The sequence below is a fragment of the Heliangelus exortis genome, chromosome 3 (assembly GCF_036169615.1).
Source record: "Heliangelus exortis chromosome 3, bHelExo1.hap1, whole genome shotgun sequence".
NCBI lineage: Eukaryota > Metazoa > Chordata > Aves > Apodiformes > Trochilidae > Heliangelus > Heliangelus exortis.
This window is the reverse complement of record NC_092424.1, coordinates 12,234,037-12,258,179: the sequence shown is the minus strand read 5'-3', so window position 1 is coordinate 12,258,179 and position 24,143 is coordinate 12,234,037. Positions and strand designations below refer to the sequence as shown.

Genomic DNA, 24,143 nt, shown 5'->3' with positions numbered 1-24,143 from the left:
TGCATTTTATGTCATTTGGATCACATAGCAGGACCATATCTTACACATGTAATTTGAAATGAAGTTGCTAGAATAGGTTCTTGGTGGATAACTATGAACTCTCTGTAGTGATTGAAACCTTGATTTTTCAGTTAATCTGAAATTTTACTTTTCTACTTATTTCCCATGATAAAAGCAGTTTGACAGTAACTTTAAAATGCTATTTACATGTAGCACACGTAGGCTTAAAAGGAGAAAGACTGCATCAAATCATTCTGCAGAATTCTTTATAAGTGTCTCCAAACAAGCAAACAAAGAATACTCATCATGATACCAGCTAGAGTTTCAGGAGTCTCACAAGAGAGATAACTGCACCTAGGAATTTGATATAAAACATGACAAGGATCATAATACTACAGCTGCTCAGATACCTATACTAGGGATGATATTGTAACACAACTTAGTTTCCAAGCTAACTTTCCTTTTCCAAGCTATGCTAATTCTTAGAAGGCAAATAAGTCTTGCCTGCTAACCTTGTAAATGTTATTCAAAACACAGATCTTTTTACTTGGATATGTAACAAAAATCCCAACAAGCTGTAGGTTAGTTTGTCCTCCATAAACTGTAAAAGGAAAACTTACCTGTCAGATTAATCTGCAGTTTGATTATGTCTTTAGCTGTATTGAAACATTGCTTAGCTTTTTTATACTCATAGTAATACAAAAACATATAGGCACACTCAAGATGAAACTGAACAGCTAGGTGCCAGCTTTCACCATCTGTAAACAAAGTTTCTGCTTCTGTCACTGCAAATTAAGAAAAAGAAAAGCTATCAGAATGCAGTTCAGGAAAATTGTATTAAAAATACATTTAAAATTCAAGGAAAATCTGTTATAATATTCTTTGTACCTCCACACATTCCAAAATCCACAGTTGGTGTAGGAAAGATACGTGCTATTTAAAGCATTTTTCAAGTTTTGTATGTAAGGATTACTACTAGAAAAAACAGAGGCTTAATATCTGCTTATAGTCTACAGTAAAGCTGAATTGGGACATAGTACTTTTACAGGAAATAAAAAGCTCTAATTCTCTTGGAGATGCTGAAGAACATGGGACTCAATATAAACATTGAGATAATACCCTCCACCTAAGAAGCAGGCTTCAAGTGAGAAAGTTTCACAAGCAGATTGAGCATTGAATGGGGACTTGGGGTTTTTTAAGGTTGGTGGGGTTTTTTGTTTGTTTTGCATGGTTTTGATGTGATAACTTTATTGTTTTTTGGTGGTTTATTGTGGTTTTTTTAATTACCAGTTTGCTGAGTGGAAGATCATGTTCTCAATGTGAACAGGAAAAAACAGCTTTGTAAATCAAACTGAAATCATTAGAAAAGAGGACTTGATATTTTTTCATCCAGCAAATACTTCAATCGAGAAGCACCTGCATTTCTTATATATATTTCTTTATTTTGTCAGGAAATGTTTACACTTCAGTGATGTACACTCTACATAAAGAAACAATCTGAGGTTTTAATGTTTTTGCTTATATTTATCATGTAACACATTCTCTTTTTCGAAAAGAGAATAATGCCCACAGGACCATGAAACAACTGCTTTTCTAAAAGAAAAGCTTTGGTTATTTGTAAAAAGAGCAGAAAAAAATAAAATGAGTAAACAATTTAGTACATCTGCAATCTCTACTTGCTTTTTCTCAGGTATCCAAAGCCACTATGATGATTTCCCAAAGGAAAAAAATCCTATTTACATGAGGAAAAAATAACATGAGGTTTTCCATGAGGTATTTTTAGCACAAGAACACACTGAGGCTTTTAAACAAATGAAAACATAGATCTGGGCAAACTCTTAGGAATATTTTGAGTCAGGAAATCCTGCAGGACTGTTGTCAGTGCAACAAAGACTACAAGATACTGAACGTGCAGGTACAGCATAAAAAAGTGCATAATGGAAAGTGCATAAAAATCCAACTTCCTAATTGAATTACTCCAATTCAATTTCTAAGAAAAAGAACAGGTAATAGTCCATAATCATACAGTACTTCCTTATTTTCTATAGCTAACAAGCTTCAGTGATCTGAACTTGATGAATTGCTTGTTCTAAAACCATACATACTACTATAATGAACTGAGGTGTTACAGCAAGAAGGGTTCTAACCACTCCTCATTTAAGTATGGCTTACTTACAGTGCTAATCCCAAACCTGGCTAAGTTCAGGCATTTGAGACTTCAAGGACCTTTGCAGAAAGCTTCACATCATTACTATTACTGACAGAGCTCTACAAAAGCACTGGTGTCCTAAACTTGAGACACCCCTCTGGTGTCCAATACCATTTTTGGCACAGGGCCACATGGATGGGAAACAGCAACAGATGCCTCAAAGCAGCAGGGAATCATGGCAGCTGCTTTCTGTTCAGGTCATGCTGACTTTTCTATTTGAAAGACATTGTTCTTAAGCGTAAAGATAATTTCTCCTGAATTTGAAGGTCTTTTTCTCTAGTAATTATGACAGTTTTCCAGTTAAGTTAATGCAGAAGGAAGGGTTTTTTTCAAGCCCCAATCAAAGTTTTACTTAAATGTTTATGAAGTATTTATTTTATGGAATATGAAAGTTTGCTCCACAAACTCCTCTATCTCTCCCCGGTATCATCTAGTCAACAAATTTTAATAAATTTTATGGTTGCTCCTCTTTCAATTTTCTTCCAAGTTTTCAGGTATTTTCAAGAAGAAAAACAAGTGATATACATTTGCTACAAGTTTCTCTATTACAGATTTTATCTACTTAACTGAAATCAAAAAGTGTTTCATGTGCTCCACATTTTCCAGAGTTAAAATAATAAAACTGTTCTGTCAAACAAGAACTGCAGTTCTTGAACTGCAAAACCACTTGCATTTACATATCTTTGATGCTGGTCACTTATGAAACACATATTTAGAACAAAACCAAAAAATTACCTAAAAGTGAGTGGAAAACTACTTGCAATTTCTAAGCTTTTATAAAAAAAAAAATACTACCAACTTATGTCCTCAGCCTTTTTCATCTGAATGAAGCACGCCATCACCATTGATTTCATAATATAAAAAGTATAGATATTTTTAGGTAAATATCTAGAAAACATACAGTCTAAAAGCACTGTACAACCTAACACACAAATATTTGCCTTAAAACTAAGTAACAATTTTGTCACAAAAAGCTTACTAGTAACTATCAAACTAAACAAAATAACCCTCTCTGGAACTGTTAGCCACTTCTCTGCAACTCTGTTTTTAAAGTGGCTATGAGAAGGAGATGTGAGATTAACTTCCACAAAATATCTTGTAAACCCATTTTATAGATTTTTTTTCTTTTCAACACAAGTATTTAAACAGACAAAACTTGTAATACTAATGCACTAAGGCAACACGCATTTATAAAGTAACACTCAAGTTGCTATAATTTAATTTGGAAATTAAAAATGTGATTTAGATTTCATTCTTTGCACCTATTGAACTCCAACATATACTACAAAATTTAGTTTTAATGTTGTCTATTTTCTCTACATATAATGCAGACAGGCATCAAAACAAATTTAGGTGGGGATGCAGAAAAAAGTTTATCTCCCCCTTGAAGACACAAAACAATGAGGCCATTCCCTTTTCAGACACAAATGAGCTCAGTTAAGTAAGGAATGAAAACTGTACAAAACAGCTTCAAGGTGAGCTTGTGATAAGTTAACAGTGCTAAGCACAGGGGAAGAAAACCTTTGCCTGCAATCGTGCATTCCCATTTTCACCGAGAGGCCAGAAAATGGCAGGTGCCATACAAGCCTATGTCAAATCAAGTGAATAAAGCAAGTAATTAGAAACATACCTTGTTTTATACAGGTCTGGGCAAGAGTAAATAGCTCAGGTGATCTCTCCTCTAACAACTGTTGGTGAATATTTACACATCTTAGAGTCCACCAAGATAAAGACTGAAAGAAAATACGGTTATGTCAAGACAGTAACAAGTACAGATCTTTTTTTCAAAAGAATAAAGGTAAGTGGCCTTAAAGAATGGGCTTTGTAACCTATTTGAGTCTAATTTCTAAAAATATAAACCCATCCAAAATATCTGCTTTATATAAAAAGTGAGCACTAACATGGAACAAAGATGAACATTCCAGCCATTCTACAGAGCTCTAGAAGTTTGATGGGCTTTTCCTGTGTTACTTTTTCTGTCTTCTCTTTGAACTCTGCAAATCTTCAGGATGATAATTTAGTAAGAAATTCTGTGAAGAGCAGTTCAAAGAAACACTTGTGTGTGCTTATTTTGGAGCAGTCACTTGCTGCCTTGATTTCATACCGCCTAATTTTTGTAACAGAAAACTACAAAAAAAGAAAAGCTCTCCCCTACTTAACTTCTTTCATGTCACATTCATGATTTTAATAGGTAGCCACGATTTTACTCTTCAGTAATATTTCCAGCCTAAACCATTCCTAAATGGTTAACCATTTAGTTACTTTTTGTATGGAAGACATACAGTATTTCTTCTCATCCAGTGCTGGCCTTCTGTGCATTTTTTCCTGTTTATTTTTCAGGTGGAGATAGAAGAGACCGAGGGAGGTGGAAGAGAACCAGAACAGCTCATAGCACCTTACACTCACAATTGAAAGCAATAATGTCCATATGTAGAATTTCAGAAGGGCAAATACCTTACTGAACTAACTAATCCTTCTATAGAAGAGCTGAATCATAGCTCAGGAAATAGCTGTTTTTAGGAAGCTGTGTACACAAAATGTAAGTTCTCCAGCATATCTCATCTAGTTCTAGATGCACCAGGTGTAAAGACATGGAAATGCATGGAAAAACTTACTTATAATGTCATATTCTATTCTCAAAATCATATCTAAGATTATCATCTGTGAAGGTAGGGTATACCTCTCCATAGGCTCTAATGATTACTGGCTATATACTGTTATCTGTTATACTGTTAGCATGCCAATCGTTTTCTGTGAAAGAGGTGGTTTTTGGTTGCTTCTGAGAGACACCTGTCTTCTGAACTTCTTATCCAGGTATGTTTACATAAGACTGACCTAGAAGGATGTACAGTATGCAACCATAAACATATACACCAATCACATGTAATTGACTGTAATGTCCCTAGAAAGGAGCCATCAAAAAGAATAATAACATCTACTTCAAAAAGCAATGAAAGATGACTTTTGGTAACAAGCTGAAAAGAGTAAAAGTACACAAACACCAGAGTTCATGAAAAAGGTCAAATCCCAACATTTCATCACTTATTTAGAAACCTGAAGGCAATTTAAGTAAGATGTTTCAAATTACTTCAGTTTAGTATTCATTTTCCCACACAACTGAGTGTCCATCTTACCACTCAGTAATGTTAGAAACAGAGAGAACAGATTTGTAAAGTTTCAGGACAGCCAGCTCAGGTCTGGATAATATTCTGTCACCAATGTTAGCTTTTTGGGAGCCAAGTTAAAAAGTTTTGGATGATTTTTGAGCATTTGACCTTATATTTACAGTAGTATATTTTAATAAAATGGGGTTTCATTATTGCCTTAGATAAGATACTTCAGAATACCCTATTTTAAACCTATTTGGACTAATCTTATAGAGGCAAAAGTATTAAGAGACTTCCTTAGAATTAAGCTGAAATGAGAAAGAATGGTAAGCTTTAATTGCTACACTAACCTGTTGATGAAAGTAGTTATCAGTTATTGCCTCTGAACTACAAGTAATTCAGCCTCCACTGGGAAGAGGAAGGTGCCCCATTACATCAGTCTGAGGGGAGGAAGCAAGGGAATTCTCTATACCAGGTACATTATCTGCCTCCGTGACTTACCCAGTTGCTGAAATTCAACAGCACTAATCTGTGAATAGCAGAGAAAATGATGGAAGAGCTTGGCTTCCAGAAATGCAGTACAGCCAATATCTCCTACACATTTTAATTCATCACTCATAAAAAGACCCAGCTGGGATTGGATGTTGTCAGCCAAGCATAAAGAGGGACCATGTGGCATTTTGATCTTAAGCCAAATTTTGTTCAACTGGAATGCAATAAAGAGAAGTTGCTGCAGTTAAAAGTTCCCCACTTCCAGAGAGTCCTGCTACCAACCAGCCTGCTGCAAAGCTACTGAGAAGGAGAGACAAAAACCACTCAAGAAAAGGTTCACCCGGTCTTCTTTAATATACAAACGCAACAGAGAACTAAGGTAGCCTCCACAAGGATGCCTACAGAAGAGGTAGAAGACAATGACAAAAGAGAGAACTTCCTTGGCATCTAGAACTCATGGCTTAGAAGTACACAGTAATGCCAAACAGCATTCCAAGGCTGGTTAAAAAGTACAAACAAGGCATTCCCCCACTCTCCTTCAAACAATGTCACAAAGTAAGTTTCTCTAAAAAGTTGCTATCTATTAAACTTTCTACTTTTTCCAGGTGATTAAGACATCTTTCTTCTCTTCTAGGGAAGACAGTGAGAAAATAGCTTATCTTCAAGAAAACAAAAACTGAAACACTTACGTTTAATCGTAATTACTTTGTCTGAACTGTTTCTTGGAGGGAAAAAAATCTGAGGTTATACTGATTCAGTGAGGTATGAAAAGCAAGAGAAGCAGTTAATGAGTAGCTGACATTAGCCACACATTTCTTACCTGAAGAGATGCAAGTTTGTTTCTAGAATTCACAAGGATTATCCTGGCTATTAACAACAAAATAGGATGAGAAGTCAAGGTATAGATTGATTCACCATCTAGAACCAGCACCTTCAGAACAGCTGCATGTAGCATTTTTGGCTAAAAGAATGAAAAACAATTAAAAGTTACAGGAAATATAAGTAAGCTTATAAACAAATCGTGTAATATAGAATTAGAAAAAATAGCTCTTCGTTTAATTAAGGAAAAAACCTGCTCAAAACATCAAAAAGAAAGAAATTGTAATCCCTTGGAGTCTCAGCCTTTTACCAAGTCATGATGAATTTTATCTTGTTTCTTTCTGTCCCGATACACCACATCAACATGATCTTAAAGACACTAATTTCCTCCCACCTGAAATGAGTATGTCCAGTCAATGCTATCCCCCCAGCCATGTTACAGTAATATAAACCTTCCCATGATCTAAAGAGAAAAGCTTCTGGTAAACCCAGGCCATTCAATTTGTAATCACAGAAAAAAATTATTTGTTAATTAACTTACTCCTCCAGCACACAAATGCACTAGCTATTCCTCCAATGATGTCAATGTTTTCTTTCCCCAGAGTGAGCTTTCTATTGGAGTGGCATCAGGGCAGCAATATTAGAGCCATTCTTCCCCTTGCCCAATAAACAAAAACCCTTCCCTGTTTTAGATGCTTTCCCATATGACATTCCCTACAGTAATTCTTTTACTTAATGGGTTTGAAGTAGCTCTCCAGGATGTGGGTCAGTGGTGACTGTCAACTGACAGTCATCTATACTTCTCTCACTTGTAATGCAAGGAAAGCATTCATGGAGTTTATGTTCAGGCTCAAGGAGATGTCAGTTCATCAATTTATTCCTGGTTCCCAAATGGCATGTTCCCTTTGCAATATAAAAAAAGTAGGGGTTTTGTTTTCAGTCGGTATGAAAGGAGCAAGAAAAAGGGAAGGGAAGCAAAAGAGAAGGTTAAATGACAGCTTGCATTCAAGTCAATTTCCAGAGAAAGATTCTTATTCAGACTATACAACCAGGACAGAAGTTATTTGAATCACATTTCAGCTTTTATACCTAAATGAATAATGCAATCCCCAAGTTATTAGAAACTCTTTTGTATATCTTTACCAGCCGGGTACACTGAAGACAGAATTTGTTAAGCCACATTATTCCCCTAATTCAGTTTGTACTAGCAGAGTAATTTTCAGGCTTTTTTTCTGTTTTCTTTATGTTTATTGGTTATTTATCTTGCATTCACATTGAAAATACTCTGACTTTGTAGACAATTACTTGGGACATTAAATCATTTAGTTGAAGTGGAATTCTTGCATGACATCACTGTACTCATTTCAATCTCACTGTGGAAAAAAAAGTTGACAATAGTCTGGCAAACCACTTGAGACTCCTTATTCAGAAAGGAACAGCCTTACCAACATCTCTACCCTGATTTTGAGAAGGCAAGTCCTCAATCAGTACTTAATTAATTTTAAAATATACACACCTAATGGGGCACAATATAATCTTCAGTTTAATGGGAGTTTTATTTTTTTTCTTATTTGCTCCTTTTTTATTTCCTTTATAATCAAAGTAGACTGCACGTGGAATTCTCTATGGTAAAGCTTTGTTACAGAATAATTTTCTAAAACAGCTTTGCTATGCTTTACTAATCTACACTTGTTTAAGCACTGCAGCAACCAATCAATCTCAAATTTATGTTCCAAGCCCTTTCACTGGAACTCAGTCAAAGTCCAGGTAATGTAAGACTGCAAGGAATACAATGAAGGAGGCAGAAGGGAGAGATGATGACAACAAGCCAATGAGTCTCAGAGCCAAAGAACTGCTATATTATAACAAATCCATGTTGTTTGCCATGAAGTGAGTCTCATACAGGACAGGAGACATCCTTTTACTTTAGCTGAGAAAGCCTAAACCAGCATTCATTTTTCTAGGTTCTGCTTTAAGCTCTCAATATCAGTGCAGAATTCTAACAACAGAATTTACTGCCTTAATGTCTTTAAGATGAAAGAATAGCTACACTTACGAAGCCGACATATGAGCTTTTACAACATCAAGGGTTGAAAAGTTAGGAATCAAGTTAAAAAAATCCCTAAGGCATTGTCTGAGAATAAAAATAAATTTTGAGCTTGTCTTCCTGTGCTGAAACACTTCAATATTCAAAGTGTCGAACCCCTCTCATATTGCTCAAAAAATTTCCATATCTCAAAATGGCCCAAATCCAGCACTTGCTAACACAACATTGCTGCCCCAGTAAACCTGCACTAGATCACGGAATGATAGAATTGTAATGGTTGGAAAAGACCTTAAGATCACTGTGTCCAACAGTCAGCCCCCCCCAATCAATTAATAAATCCCCACCCACTAAAGCCTGTCCTGAAGTGCCTCATCTCATCCACATGGTTTTTAAATACCTCCAGGGATGGTGACTCCACCAACAGCCCGGGCAGCCTATTCTAGCACCTAACTACTCTTTTAGTAAATAAATTCTAATAATTAGGCTAAATGTATCTAGATTGTCAAGTCTTTCCATTGTTCACTAGATTTGCCATCAAAACTTGTAATTAATTTATTTAGAAAAAATTTTCTTAAAGCACAGAAACATATAATATTACAGTGAAGGCTGAGTCCAGCTTCATGATCCAAAGTAGCAAGAGGCAGCTCATACAGAGCTGAGTTGCAGACTGAAGATGATAAAGGTGAGCTAGCATAAGCAGGTCTTCCCTGAGAGTGCTGCATGTAGAAGTACTCATGAATACTCTTGCTCATATTCTCTATGAGGGTGACTCTGCTCCATTTTAAGGGAGTATTTTCTAAGTGGCTCCATGAAGAACCTCCCCTCTTTTCTGTACTCATAGCAAGGGAATGTAGGGCAAGACTGTAGGGTGCTTTAGCAGATTATCTCTGCTTCCAAGATTCTGCCTCCACATTTAGCCTATTATCATCCATCCTTATATTCCCACAATATTCAGAGTCTGAATATTGCTGGTCACTGGTATTCAAATGGCATACTAGTAAGTCTAAAATTCAACTCCTCCTCCCTTCTGACAGTTTATGCAACTGGCAGACAAGCCAAGGGGTCTGGAAAAAGGAATTCCTAACAGGTTGAATTAACAAGACTAAGGAATCACATTGGATTTGAGGCAGTAGTACTACATAGTATACTGGTGTTTTCCATATGAATTATGAGCATAGTTGTCAATACCAGCAGGAATGTGGTAACTTAGCAGTCTCTTCCTGCAAGAGATCTAATAATGCATAAATGACACAGTAATACAAGTATAAGGAAAAAGAACTATTCAAATGCATTCCAAATGTCATTATTTGGAATCAACCTCAAAGTTACAAAAAGGACAGTAAGAGCTGTTGATATATGTACTTGAGGGATTCCTAACACTTAAGTTACATTTATTATCAATTAACACATTGAGATCTTCTAGATGGAGCTTCTCACTGTTACCAAATATATCTTTCTTGTGAATATGAAATCAGACCACAATTAAAAGCAGCTTCTCCTCACAACTTTCTTTCAGTCGTCAGTGGTGTTAATTATTCCTATTACAGTTCTGCCTGTTTCCTCTGCTGAAAATACTACATGAGCTCATATCCAGAAATTCTGAAACATAATGTAGAATAAATATGTTCTCTACATTTTATTCCCTTACATGCAAAGACACAGTTCTTCATGACACAAGGAGCCCATTACCATATCCCACTTATTATAAGCCCTTAGCTCACTAAAAATGTTTTAGACCAGGCCCAGCAAGTTCAAAGCTAGAACTATTAATCCATTTTAACTGAAATCTAGTAGTTTCAAAATATTCCTTTAAAATATTTATCCTACTTATTTAAAAACTCTGAGTACTATAAGTCAGATTATTAACTGGTGTTGTACAGTCCCAAAATGATTATAGAAAACTGAAAGACACCTAATACTAAAATGCAAGTGGTTTTCTGTATAGAAATTATTGAACTACTTTTATGTGTGGACTCAAAAGAGAAAAGCAAAAGCTCATTCTGCAGGATGAAAAAAAACCACACCAAAACAAAACAAAAACAACAAATGAAAAGAGTACATGAATTTAAGTGCAATTTACAGAGAAGGCTGGAATCAATTTGGGGGATGGAAAATAATGAATACATACTCATGAATATTGTTCATGGAAGACATCCAAGAGGCCCCTACTAGCAACTTGTCTAAGAGTCTATTTTATTTGTACTTCACTGAAATTAGTTGTAGTCTCATGCAGTCTTAATGCATTCATAAGAAATTAATGATGCATTCACAAGTTATCTGGGAGCCGAACTGAAACTATGTCTCTGCCTCAGAGGTGAAACTTTAAAAAGATAGAAATGGCAACAGATATATAGCCTGAAAACAAAGTTAAGACTAATTCAGTAAAGTGTTCTGAAAATAAGAATAACATTTTGAAAAAATTCCTGAAATAAATGAGACAGTATAAGGCTGAATGTTATTGATGTTACTTAGAGCAGGCTGAAAGAAACATGAAGACTTATTTTTTTAACCCTGACAGGGGAAAGATCATTTTAGTTCGAAAACCTGAAAAAAGAGGGTCTATTTTTAAAGAGGTTGTATCAGTCTTAATGACGCAATATGTAGATACAGGGTAAATTAAAGCTATATTTTAAACCCACTTTTTCTGAATATCTGTGCATGCAAGACAGGGAAGATTAATGAAAGCACCAAAACATCCATTTATTGAGATGTTTGTTTTTACAGTGTTTATATGCTAAGAATCCTTGAAAAAAAAAGTAATGGATAACAAAGATAATTCAAATCCTTTTGGATATTTTGAGTTAAGGTGTTTAATAAATAAGAGAACTGTATATTATATTTTAGCACATTAATGTTTAGTGCTCCCGGGGGAAAAAAAATACTAATATTTCAGAAACAGCTAATACAGATAGCAGTAATATAAATAAAGGTATACAACTTCTGCCTGAATGCATAAATAACTAAACCTTTCAGCAATATCAACGTCTTTTAGGTTTCATTAGTAATCAAGTCTGCTCAAGTCTGCTTTCCTTTATAACCTCTTGCCAATTCAGTTTCTAAACTTTCTTCATAAGCAAAAATCTTCCGATGCGTTACATTCACTTCCATAGAAAAAAACATACCAGAAGCTAAACAGAAGACACCTATAGCCTTAGGCAACTGGCAATTACTATCTCATTCTTTCATTACAACAGACAATAAATGGGATGGTTAATAGTAATTACGAATTTTGTGTTTTACACGTCTGAACTCTCTCAGTGACGCCTATGTTAAGACTAAAGCCTACACACATACACAAACATAGAATATTAGAGTTCTTCAGCAAACAGAACCCATGCATTATAACAATATTTTAATACTATAATCCTAAAGATTGTAAACAAGTTATAAGAAGAATAAATTAGCTTGTATTTCTTTTTTATGACTATATATAGAGGCAAATGGAACTAACTTTCCCCTCAGAACTAGCATTCTTCAAAATTTCTGCCAACTCTTTTCACACCCTAAGAAGTTTAGTACACTTGATTTCTGCTGCTACTTATTCAGTCATCAGGAGATGAGATCTGAATTTCTATTGTCAAAAATCAAGAAGAAATATAGGCCAATATAAATACCATATCAGCTCTAAAAGATAAACAAAAAAAATCTAAACATCTACTTAAAAAAAGGAGAGTGATACTGTATCTAAGTCAGTTATTTAGAAGTAAAACCTTGCAAATGAACCTAGCTCAGGACTTCATAAATTCTGGAATACTTGCAAAAATAAACCTCGATAATGCAAGACAGATTCAAAGATTTTATGCAAAACTTTTCATATACTTAGACTTCCCCTCATTCTATGGTTTATAGCATTTACATTGTTTATGGTCCATACCTTATTCACAGTGCAATTCCTGTATAGACTAATTGTAGATTACTGAATGCAAATGCCCATCAAGCAAATGCTCCCTTATAATAAGCCTTTCTTCCACAGCCAAAACCAACCACTCCAGCAGGAAATATCTTAAGCAAAGAGAGTTACTAGTTTTAGGACAGTGATTATAAAACTGATAGAGCTGAAGATGTCTGCAATAGCAGTCAGTAGGATGAAAAATCAAGGCAATTCATTCTAGCACTGCACCCCAAAGATGTGCCTTCTCTGACATCTGTTACATGAAATGCAGTGACAATAAAAGGACAGCTTATTAAAAACCAAGTATACCTCACAGAATTTCTGTAACAATGCAGGGGGCAAAAAGTCCTCAAGCTTTAACTGAACAGGAGGCCCAGTCCAATTGCTTTGAACAAAGAGCTGCAAACTGCCTACGCCAAGCAGGAATATCAGCCTCTGCCTGCAATATAAATAAGAAAAGCAATTAGCAACATGTTACACTTTTAATTAAGGCTACAAGATCTGTTTAATTCTTGTACTATTTCAAAACGCTCAACCTCAAAAAAAAAAAAAATCACTCTTGTTAGGAAAATACAATGAATGTAGTATTCAAGAATGCACATGGGAAAATAAAAAAGCTTGGAAATATGTTTGTAAGTAATGGTTGCTATTAACAACAAACATTTTTAAAGCAGAGTTACCATCAGAGGCCTGAAGCATCCCTCTTACGAAGAGAAGCTGAGAGAGTTGGGGTTGTTCAGCCTGAAGATGGATTCAGGAAGACTTTCTAGCAGCCTTCCAGCACCTGAGGGGGCCCACAGGAAAGCTGGGGAGGGACTTTCTACAAGGGCATGTACTGACAGGACAAATGTCTTTAAATTGGAGGAGGACAGATTTAGGTTCGATATTAGGAAGAAATTCCTCACTATGAGGGTGGTGAAACACTGGAACAAACAGGTTGCACATGGAAGCTGTGGTAGAAGTAGTAAATACACAGTCAATAAAACTGTTACTGCTCATTTCCTTGTTCCTTTAGGTTTTTAAATCAAGCACAATAAAACCTTCAGGCTCTTTTTAAAAAATCTTCTAAAAATACTCTATATTTTACTGCATCCTGCATGCTGTTTCCTTCTAGCATTTAGAATCAAATTATATTTCAGGCAACAGATGCAACTCTTTCACATGAAGCTCAAGAAAAAATAAAAAGGCATTCCCCCTCTACATGGTTAACACATACACTATTGCTTCATCCTCTACAATTTGTTGATTCAAAATACTGCTATGAAGCTACATTTTCTGTAGAACACAAATGTTCACCATTGAAGTGAGTAGTAATAGCAGGAAAAAGGTTAAAAAATTATAGGTCTCCTATTCATTAAGTTTATTGTAAAGAATATTTCCAACAGTTCATTCTTAAGCCATAAAGTTTAAAAGTGCCATAATGAAAAAATGTCTTGGGCAGAGGAAGGAGGGAACCAGCTAAAATGATAGAAAAGTTGTAGCAAATTTTAAAATACTGTTAAATATTTTCCTTACAGAACCAACAATTTGAAAATGGAAAAAGTCACAGGCTATATCCAAATAAATTACAAACTAAATCCAAATTTTGAGCTCATTTGCCCTCAAGATGCTCAGTTTTAGCTTCAGGATAAGAGCTCCTTAAGAGTTCTTTTAAAACTATTGTAAGAGTGTACCTTGTACTGTGTTTATACTGTCCTAAAATTTTAATATACTCCAATCTTTTGTTTCTCACTGAACTCCATTCAAGCTTTTAAATCTCCAGTATTATGACTTTGCAATAAGAGGAAAAAAACCATATACTTCAATTTATTCCATCTACTAAAAGTCACAAGAAAACTGGTGTCTTAGTGAATTTTCTGAGATAGAGCTTTAAGGTCTGCTGCACTTCCTTTGAATCACTTAGTGAAAAAAGAAAATTACATTTTACCCATAATAAAACATTAGACAAAATCATTTTCACCACAGCTAATGAAAGGTCAGAGTGCAAAATTTGCATTAATTCCTTCTATAAGGCAGTCACAGGGCACAGAGCATGCAGATAGGAAAAAGAACTACATAACACATTTTAACCTAGGAAGTAATTGGAGACAAAGGCACATGGTAGCAATTTAAGTTTTATAAGTAGTGCCAGTTTAAAATAGGAAGCTTTTCTATCAAGAGAAAGTCACAACTTCCTTCCTTCAGCACTAATATAATTCAAAACCTCTTATATTATTACTAATAGAGCTTGAAAAATTCTCTTGACTGCTACAAACAGAAAGTGTTTCTGGCAGACTGTGATACATTTTGAAGACATGCTTTCATTTTGAATAAAACTCCAGGCTGTAATTTTGGGCAGAAAACCCTCTGCCTGCTTCTGAAAGACTAAATAAGATTTGCCTTCCTGTCTTCTGGCCAGGGGAAATCCAATGGTGCTTGAAGTTGCAGAGGTAACAAGAAAAACCTCAAAGACTAAAGAAATGCTCAAAGTATGAGCATGTGAGGAACAAACTGCTTTGCTGTCTAGGTTAGCAGCAGCAAAGTAGTGTAAGTGGCATATAGGCCAATAAAAGCTCATAGAGGGAGCAGGAGAAGACATACAAAATATTACTGAGTACATGATACAGATTATTATTACCTTTAAAAAGCTACATGACAAGCAAAGATTAAGATCAAATTCTGATCTGTTTCAAGCCATTACTGATCATTCTTCCCTTGCTGCATTATTCAGGATAAACTAATGCAAGATGACAGAATCTAGCAGTAATGAAATATTTCTCTAGACTGTATTACCATCTAAACTCCACCTAATTAACAGACAGTCCAACAAAAGAAGGGAAGAGGGGGCGAAAGAGAGGGGGTGAAAGAGAAGACCTAGAGGAGACCTAGAGGAGACCTAGAGGAGACCTAGAGGAGACCTAGAGACAAAATACACAGGAACAACATGTAACATTCCATGTCATAAAATAGGACCACACTAGAAGAAGATAAGCTTTTGGCACACTACGATCACTAGCAAATCTCAGCTCAGATTAGGTGCCAACTATTTGTTTCCCTCTGGTATTTCAGCAAAAACTCTTGATTATATGTCGTCCTAACACAACAGAGGTATTTGTATTCTTTTTACCTTTATATTCCCAGAATTTTTCTCTTCTTTCAATAAAACGTTTTTCCACTCTCACCTTTTAAAACTAAAAGAAATATATATATACATGCACACACACTTGTTTCCTGCTTTTAATACTTCTAGCATAATAGATTTTTCTGTTCGTTGTTTAGGTAGCAAACTTTAAACAGTAAAGTCAGGCTCATTAACAGCATAACTTAGCATATGCAGTACAATTACAGAGAATTAATCAGAGAAAGTCTTGTCAAGAAAATAATCAACGAACAGCATCTATGAGTAATAGCTTTTTCATTGTACATTAGGAGCAGAACAACCTTACTATAAATCAGACTTAGAAATAGAGACATTGTTGATGGTAACTTTACACAGTACTTCAAGCAGTCACATAAATGTAATGCAATCTTTCAGAGAAAACTTTTAATAAAATGGTTGATGATACATGACAACATGAATTTATAGTTGTTAGCTTCTTTATATCAGCAGCTTAAGAGGTAGTCACTGTAAATGAAGCTAGTGTTTTCAATAAACCCTCATACCATTATATTACCCATTGAAAGAAACAATGACAATGAAATCCCAAGAGAGTGGGCAGGAACCACCCCAGAAACCTGTTTTCTGTTTTTCTGTCAGACAAGCATTTTGGAGGCCCTATGTCACATACTATAAGATTTTTAAAAATGTCTTTTGTAAAAATCAAACATGGCCTCTATTACTCTCCCAGATAATAAACAATAATTTCTACCTTTCCATGTTATCAGCCTCAGCAGAGCAGTCCAGGTATGCTAGAATCTGTTTTTCCAAGTAACCGCCAATATCTTCCTCTGACACAGAAGATGCAGTGAAAACATTCTGGATGGCCAAATTTGAAAATACTGCCTCATATTTCCCATCAAAAATCAACTGTAATAATGATCCACTTTCTGAAAAAGAGAAAAAAAAAAGTATAAGGCCTATTTAAAACCCAAAACATATACCATACCTCTTTCAAGGAATCTTCACTTTTTCTGCAAGAAAAGTGCAGTTGCATTGAAACTAAAGAACAAACAGGAGTAGCAGGCACAACTTTATTAAAAAATTTAATTTAAATTGAAATTTTAGTAACGTTACAGTGAAATACAAATTGCAAGATGAATGTAAACCAAAAACGTGCACTGAAATTTCAGGGGAAATACATGGATGGCCTTTCAAACATGTACACTAGAGCTGTTGAAGATGACTTCAATTATCACAAGAGAGGTTTCTTCCACCAAAACATTTTATAATTGTGCTACATTAAAATACCGTAAAGATAAGACAGTAATTACATAGACTAGAATTTTTAAGGGACACACAACAAATAAAATGGTTCAAATTTCAGAGTTCAGTGAGCAAGTTCTCACATAAAACTGCAAAAACTGCAAACCCGTTCCTTACTTTAAATGCTTAGAATATTCACAAGGAATTTTATCTTTATAAAATTTATTTATAAAATTATTTTTCTATTATAGAGTTGCTATCTTAATGGGATAGCCTGTATATAGAGCCAGACTCTCAGGAGTAATTACTGATGTGGATTTAGACCCATGAACATTTCTCCACTGAAGCCTTTCAAGATAAACAAAAGTCACTAAATGTTTTACATTTGAATCTTCAAAATTATCAAGTTCTTGGCCCAGGCTACAACTTTGTTCACAGAAGGGATCTTCCCTTCTATCTTCAGCTGTGCTACAGTGCAATCAATCCAGCAGCTGTCAGAACAACTTCACCATCTTAAAACCTACTCTTGAGAAAAATCAATGTCTGCTAACTGATTTAAACATGGTTTTATCTATGCAACAGTACAACTGAGGAAACAGAGTTCCACATAGGATCAGTGCCCTAATGTTAATCTGTGATTCCAGTTGGTGGCTGCAGCTCATGTGCACTCAGTGTTACTATAGCTACACTAATGTTACTCTCCAAGATAGCCACTTTAACGCTAGCACAAGTATAAATCCATACAAGCAGCATTTATGCAAGGAAGTGAAACAAATACCAACACCAAGATCATCCAGGTAAAACAAGTACTCCAAATTCTTGACATATGGGAAGACCAAGCACAGGACCAACTCCAGCAGCAGCAATGAAAGACTTCATTGGAGTGGGTGATAGAAGGACACACATTCTAATCCCTCTGCACCAGTCTGCTGACCACAATTTACTTTTGCTCCTTACAAAAAATGATCAGCTGAATGAGGTCAGAGATAGTTTGCAGCAGGTGATTTAAAAAACACTTTAAGCTGTACGTGGAAGGGCACATACAAAAGAATAGTAGTGGTTCTGCAGCCCTAGTGAAATCATACTCTCACAGAGAACAGAAATAAAAGAAACTATTGGCTGTAAGGACACTAATAAAAAAAAATTGAGGTTCTCCCTTTCCAGTAACACTGCAATATAACTGTAAGCATATCAAATCTGTTTCTCATTCTGTGTTTAGCTTCTTATAAGACATCATATAAATTCAAGATCAGTCTTCAAATTTATCGCTATAGAGGGCCCATGTAAGTGATGGTTAAGAATCATCACAAACCCGACCATTTTCTATCTCTACTGCAAGACACCTTTCTTCAACAACAGCCTGACTCACACTGTATGGCAGCACACTGCTTAAAAAAGTCCAACAAATCAGAACTTAAAAAAAAACCCCAAACATAGCACCATGAACAGCTTACACAACTCTCAGTGAAAAGACATCTGGCAGATGTCAGTCTCATCATTCCAAAAATTCCTGGACAGTACAATTATTAAGGTTAAAATAATAAGTAACATTAAGAAACAGAGCTGAGTACCTCTGTATAGTTCTCATCCAAAATTCAGTAAGGGCTTGGGTAAGGATAAATGAGTCTTTTGAGATGCTACTAAAACCACTAAATGTTTTAAACAGTGTGGCACTAGAATTGGGAACAACTGTATTTCTAGCATGTCTGAAATGGCAGTGCCTTTTCATGACAAATGTTGCTTTTTAAAAGCTGCTGCGTTCCTCTTCAGGAACCCTGGGCCTGGACCTGAGTCCCCTCGAGAGACCACTTTCCATCGTTCCCTGAAGCAACTATGACTAAATAACTAATAAAATATTGAATAATTTGTTCATTCCAGACTTTTTCTCCTCATATCTTCCTACAAAAGCGAGTTTTGTAACACCGCCAATTTCCAGCAGATAAGCAGAATTTCACTCGTGGGACAATGGAAGAAGTTGTTAAAAGCCTCCAGAGATCCCGGCACGAAGCGGGCGGTGGAGCCTCTGCCCGCCCCGGGGCAGGGAACTGCTGCAGCCCCAGCCCCAGCTCCTCCACCTGAAGGCCGTCGGACCGGCAGGTACCGGCCGAGAAACTCTGAGGGCAGCCCCTCTCCTCAGCCCGGAGAGGCAGGGGCTCCCCGGAGCCCGGGAAGGCGGGAGGGGACGGGGGACGCTCACGACGGCCGCCGGAGCGCCCGCGGGTGGAGGGGGTCGACAGCCGCGGCCCCGGGTCAGGCTCAGAATAGGGGAGAGGGTAAACGCCGGTGGTTCGCGATACCCACGGCAGCGACCGCGCACAAGGGCCGGACGAATACGTTCCCCCGCCGGCCCGGGCCCTGCTCTGCCCTAACCTGCTGTTGCGACTTCGCCCTGCTTCCACTCCAGGGACTCCGCCGCGCTGAGGAAGCCCCTCAGCAGAGAACGCTCCAGGGCCAGCATGGTTCCCCGCTCCGCTCCCCCCCGCTGTCCGCCTCGCTGAGCCCTCAGCCCCGGCGCTGACAAGAGCTGCCGCCGTCCACCTCAACCCATGTGCGGGAACCGGCGGCACAGGGCCGCCATGACACCCGCGCAGTGCCAGCCGGGAGCTCGCAGCCCCGCGCAATCGCAGCAGCACCTCGGCTGCCAGAGGGACATCCCCGGGGGGCGGGGAAGGGAGGCGGGAAAGCTGCGCTTTGCTTTTCTTCCCGTGCCGCAGCTGTTGCCGGGCCCGAAGCAATAGCTTGTGAGGCGAGAGTGGGTTGTTACGGGCACATGAACACCTGTACGTGGGCTCTGCCTGTGCATTTCCCTGTGGAGAACCCGCTGTGAAGTGCCCGGGGAGAGCGGCAGGTGCTGGCTGAGGCGAACGGCCCTGAGGGCCTCGCAGCGAGGCGGGTTCAGCTCCGTGGTGCCGTACCGGCGGGAGCAGCGCGGCCAGCGGCGCTGTGCCCCTTCCCCGGGGCTGTCCTTAGGAGCGCGGTTCTCCTCTTTGCCTGGGTCTGTGTCTTTCTCAGGCGACATTTGCACAGGGTCAGGCAGTCAGAACGTGTAAAACCAAATTTCTCAGATGCATCGGTGAGAAAAATGACAGCGTTTTAAAGTTTGAGTAGATAAAGAGGGAAATCACGAAGTATCACGAGCGAGCAGCCAGGGTTTATTTGGAACAGGCGTGGTCTCGGTACCAGCGTCCCTGGAGGTGGTTTGGATCCGGGCATGCGGCTGATTTAAGAGGGGGTGAGGCCCGAGCTTTGGTTCCTTTCCTGTATTTATTTCAGCAGGTGCCCAGATACCGAGAGGAACAGAATTCTGTCCCGTTGTTTCTGAGCTCTTCACTTTGATCACGATCTTAGCTTTTAATCTCCTCAAAAGATGAGAAGAAAGGCCATGCCTCCCTGGTAATTCAGTTGAAACAATTGAAGCAAATAAAAATGTTTTCTCAGACGTGCTAATGAAACTTGAAGGTGTCAGAAACAAGAGCAAATTTCTATGAAAAGACAAATGTTCTGAAGATTACTTTATGGTAAAAATTGTAATTAATTTTGATAGGTGCAGTGTCATGAAATAGAGTACCAGTCAATCTTCACTGGTTACTCGTCAAAGATTAACTGTCTTCACCATACTTCCATATCTAACAATCATTAAAATTTGAAGAGTACATCTTTTAATTTAAGTGATTGTAATAGGTTATTGCCTGTTTGGCCTTCAATGTACAGGTGGTTAATATAAAATCTCATTTTAATCTGATTTATAAGACCAAAGTGTTATTAAATAAAAATGTTGATTTACAACTTGTTTTCTGACCTGAAACAATCTACTCATATAAATTTTTACAAGAATATTGATAGAAATGTATATAAGTTAATAGATTGCCATCAGCTTGCTGTCAGTTCCAGAAACTGCTAACTAAAAATTAATGTTCATGCTGGAAGTAATGTGTTACAGAAAATCTTAAAACAGATTTTTTTCAAGGAAAACCGGTAAGTATAAGTTTCTGGGAATAAATAGATGGTAAATATAATTACTTAATAATTAAAGATTACGAAATATTTCCTATTTTTATTATTTCCTCTTATGTGTCGAATTTTTTACCCTTATGATTCAGTTCTGGAAGCATCTGATCTAGGAACTATAGCAGGTATGTAGGCAGGAATATCACCAGTGTGCTCTTGACTGACAGTGGACTTACTACTGAATTAAAAGATGTTTTCAATTGTTTATCATTTGCACAGACCTACTGAAGTCTACTGTTTAAGCTTGCTTCCCTGAATGATTTGAAGAGTACACATTTATTTCTTGAAGAATAGTCAACAGGTTTTGTTTCCTTTTGAGGATGACTTCTGCCAGTTGGCTCAAAGGGAAGCAAGTTTTTTGCAATAGTGTGTAGTGCAGATTCAAGATTTTTAGTGTAGTGTTTCTTGCCATTTCTAAGCAGGGAGCAGATAATTTCCAAAATTTTCAGAGGATAACCTTCATCTTCAGTTTTTTCTAAGAGTGTAAAAAAATTACCCATATAAAGCATTGTGCTACTGTGGTATCTGAACTAGCATGTTTGAAGTCACCTTGCAAGATATCTGTGCTTCTGTTTTGATGTAGTATTTATCTTCTGTTGCAGGTTTTTTTTCCTAAAGCCTCTTGGAATAGATGATCTCCTTGTGGACTACCAGAAAACTACTACCTGTAAAAAAAGGAGTTGGTGAGTTTCAAATAATTATTATTAGCATAGACATTTATTATGACACTTTTAGCAATGAGCTGCTGCTTGTAAAAGCTGTTTTTACAGAAAATTTAACTTCATCCTCAATTCTGTGTGCCAGGTTTCTGCTACTGGTGAAGAATGAAGCAATTGTGTTGTATGCTATTTTTGAACAATAGTTTATTTGCCATTTGAGGAGTGAGGAAAGGGGAGAAATTGTTAGGGAGAAAACACACTCATTGGTATAGCAGGATGAAAACTTGCAAGACTGTGCAACCAAATTTCTGCAATTTTAAAGGGAATTTTTGATGTATCTGGTGAGAGGAGGGGAATGCAAGGCTTGTATTGGGGAATTCTATCAGCTTTTCTTACTTTGGCTCTGTTAGTTCAGGGAAGCTTTAGCCCAGAAACCAGTTAGTCTTTGTGACTCACCGTATTTAGATTACATCATCTTGAGTTACAGCATCAGAAACATACTTGGAGCTTGTTGGAAGCTTAGTGGCCCCCAGAAGACATGGGCTAAATATTCAAACTATATTCTTCAGTTTTGCTGAGTTAATGATAGGCCCACCCTGAGGTGGACCCTCAGAAAGCTTCAAGAAACAGCTTTTCCAGTTTTATTTGGTATTTAAAAATAAATTAAGACTTAGTTTTGACAAAAGGCAAAAGCATGACAATTATTATACAGCTCTTACCACCTACCAGTAGTATACCTCATGGAATACTTTGGTTTGGAAGCGACCTCAAAAGGTCATCTAGTCCAAGCCCCCTGCAGTCAGCGGGGACACAATCACAGTGTTGCGTGGGCTGAGTCTCGCCGTGGGAGTCAGTCGAGCTAGTGCTGGCTCGGATAGTATCAGGAGCTAACTTTGATCTGTCCGGCTCTGGAATCCTCCCCGGAAACCACACCTCCCGAACCCGGGCATGCGCATCTGGGCTAGCCCCAGCTGGGCACAGGCGGGGGGGGGCACCGTCCGGGCACCTGCCGCCTACATCACAGGGACTGATGTTTTGCTTGACATGGATTTGCTTCACTGCATTCACCACCTTGCATTGATTCTCTCAGGTCTGACCTGACCAGACCCTGAATAACACAATCACTGCTCTGTGAGGCGGAGGAAGAAAAGCTACACTCCTGATCTGCTAAAGTAATAGCAATAAGAATATTTTTTTCTTGCTAACAAGTTTATAAAGCAGTAGCAAGGAATGGCAGCATAAGTCACTGCACAAAAGAAGAAAGGGTGATTAAAACCACTCTTCAAGAATGTACAAGAAAGAACATGGCCAGTTGCAAATAAGCCTAGACAGCTCATCTCTGGTACTGTAGTGACCCTTTTAAAAGAATTGACATTAATTAGATAATTAATAATTAGAAAATTTTATATATGAATTTACTGTATCTCTTTTGTATGATAGCCAAGACCAGTAACTCACTAGACAAAGATGAAGTAGGTCTGAAGTAAATATATATTTTGTAACACAAAATTGTAAGATCTGAGGTGCGGTCTTCCCATTCTTGACAGGTTAGGTTTTCTTAAATTTGGCCATTCCTTTGCTATTGCCTTTCCTCATGTCCACAAATGCATATTAGCTGTTCATTTAGCAAATGTTTCTCTGTTGCTTTTTTCTTTTTTTTCTGTCACAATAGAACTTACCTCATCTGAACTTTTATAAACTGGTTTTTGCCTAGTTAATTAGCAGAAATTTGTTCTACCTCAACTACATACTATGTGAGTTTTCAGATGAAGAAATCAAAGCTTACATGAAAAGAATTCAATTTACTTTTCAACAAAAGAAGAATTCAGAAATTACTGTTCCATTAAATAAGCCTGTCATATCATGCCTGAGTTCAGAAATGGTTCAATGCCTTCTCAAGTGAGCTCACATTGAATCATTATCTCATTACATTTTCACTTTTGATTCAGCAACATTGTCTGTATTTCTCTGCTAGCTTCAAAAAGAGAGAGAAGGATTTAAAATGAGAATTTTTTTTTGTTTTGTTGTTGAGGTTTTTTTATATTAAAGGATTTTAACTGGTTGGATTCTCTTTGTTGGTCTGGAGAAAAAAAGCTGAAATAAATTGGTTCCAATCACTCCACTTCAAACAGAAATTTTAGCTGGAATATATAGAATCTTGTATTTAAGCTGCATGATAACTGTAATCTTTTCTGTGCACTTGGTAATATGATAATCTTTTTGAACAAAAAGTGTGAAAAGTGCATTGTCAGCTGTACACAGAAATTTGGTTTTGAGATTGCCTCACATTCTAATAAAAGAATGGATAGTTCTGATTCATAGTATGCATATGAGTCATAGTGAGTTCAGGGTGGCTGCCATGAGAGACAGGAACATTCTGCCTGATGAGAATTATGCTATCCTGCAAAACTTTCAGCTCCTTACTGTTTTGCCAGACACGGAGCATCACTGAGGCTGATGTTTGTCTTCCAAAGTTTGAGGAAGGCCAAACTGACTGCAGATGCCAGAAACTGCAAAGAGGGTTCTATCAAAAGTAACAACTACATTAAAGTGTAGGGAAGTGGACAG

At 37.2% G+C, this 24,143-nt stretch overlaps 1 protein-coding gene across 4 annotated transcripts in view; it reads right to left on the bottom strand.

The window, feature by feature from the left end:
• TTC27 (tetratricopeptide repeat domain 27) overlaps positions 1-19,513 on the bottom strand; it is a 105,131-nt gene extending 85,618 nt beyond the window's left edge. Inside the window, exons 1-6 of one of the 4 annotated variants that reach the window (XM_071739208.1) lie at positions 19,279-19,513; positions 16,415-16,592; positions 12,876-13,005; positions 6,629-6,769; positions 3,840-3,942; positions 621-785 (exon numbers count right to left, since the gene is read on the bottom strand). In XM_071739208.1, the coding sequence (XP_071595309.1) occupies positions 621-785; positions 3,840-3,942; positions 6,629-6,769; positions 12,876-13,005; positions 16,415-16,592; positions 19,279-19,366 (805 nt within the window). In that variant the 5' untranslated portion in view covers positions 19,367-19,513. Of the gene's footprint in view, positions 1-620; positions 786-3,839; positions 3,943-6,628; positions 6,770-12,875; positions 13,006-16,414; positions 16,593-19,242 lie in introns of all 4 variants that reach the window. The other 3 variants (XM_071739210.1, XM_071739211.1, XM_071739209.1) reach the window with 3 other exon arrangements.
• Between the last annotated feature and the right edge of the window lie 4,630 nt (positions 19,514-24,143).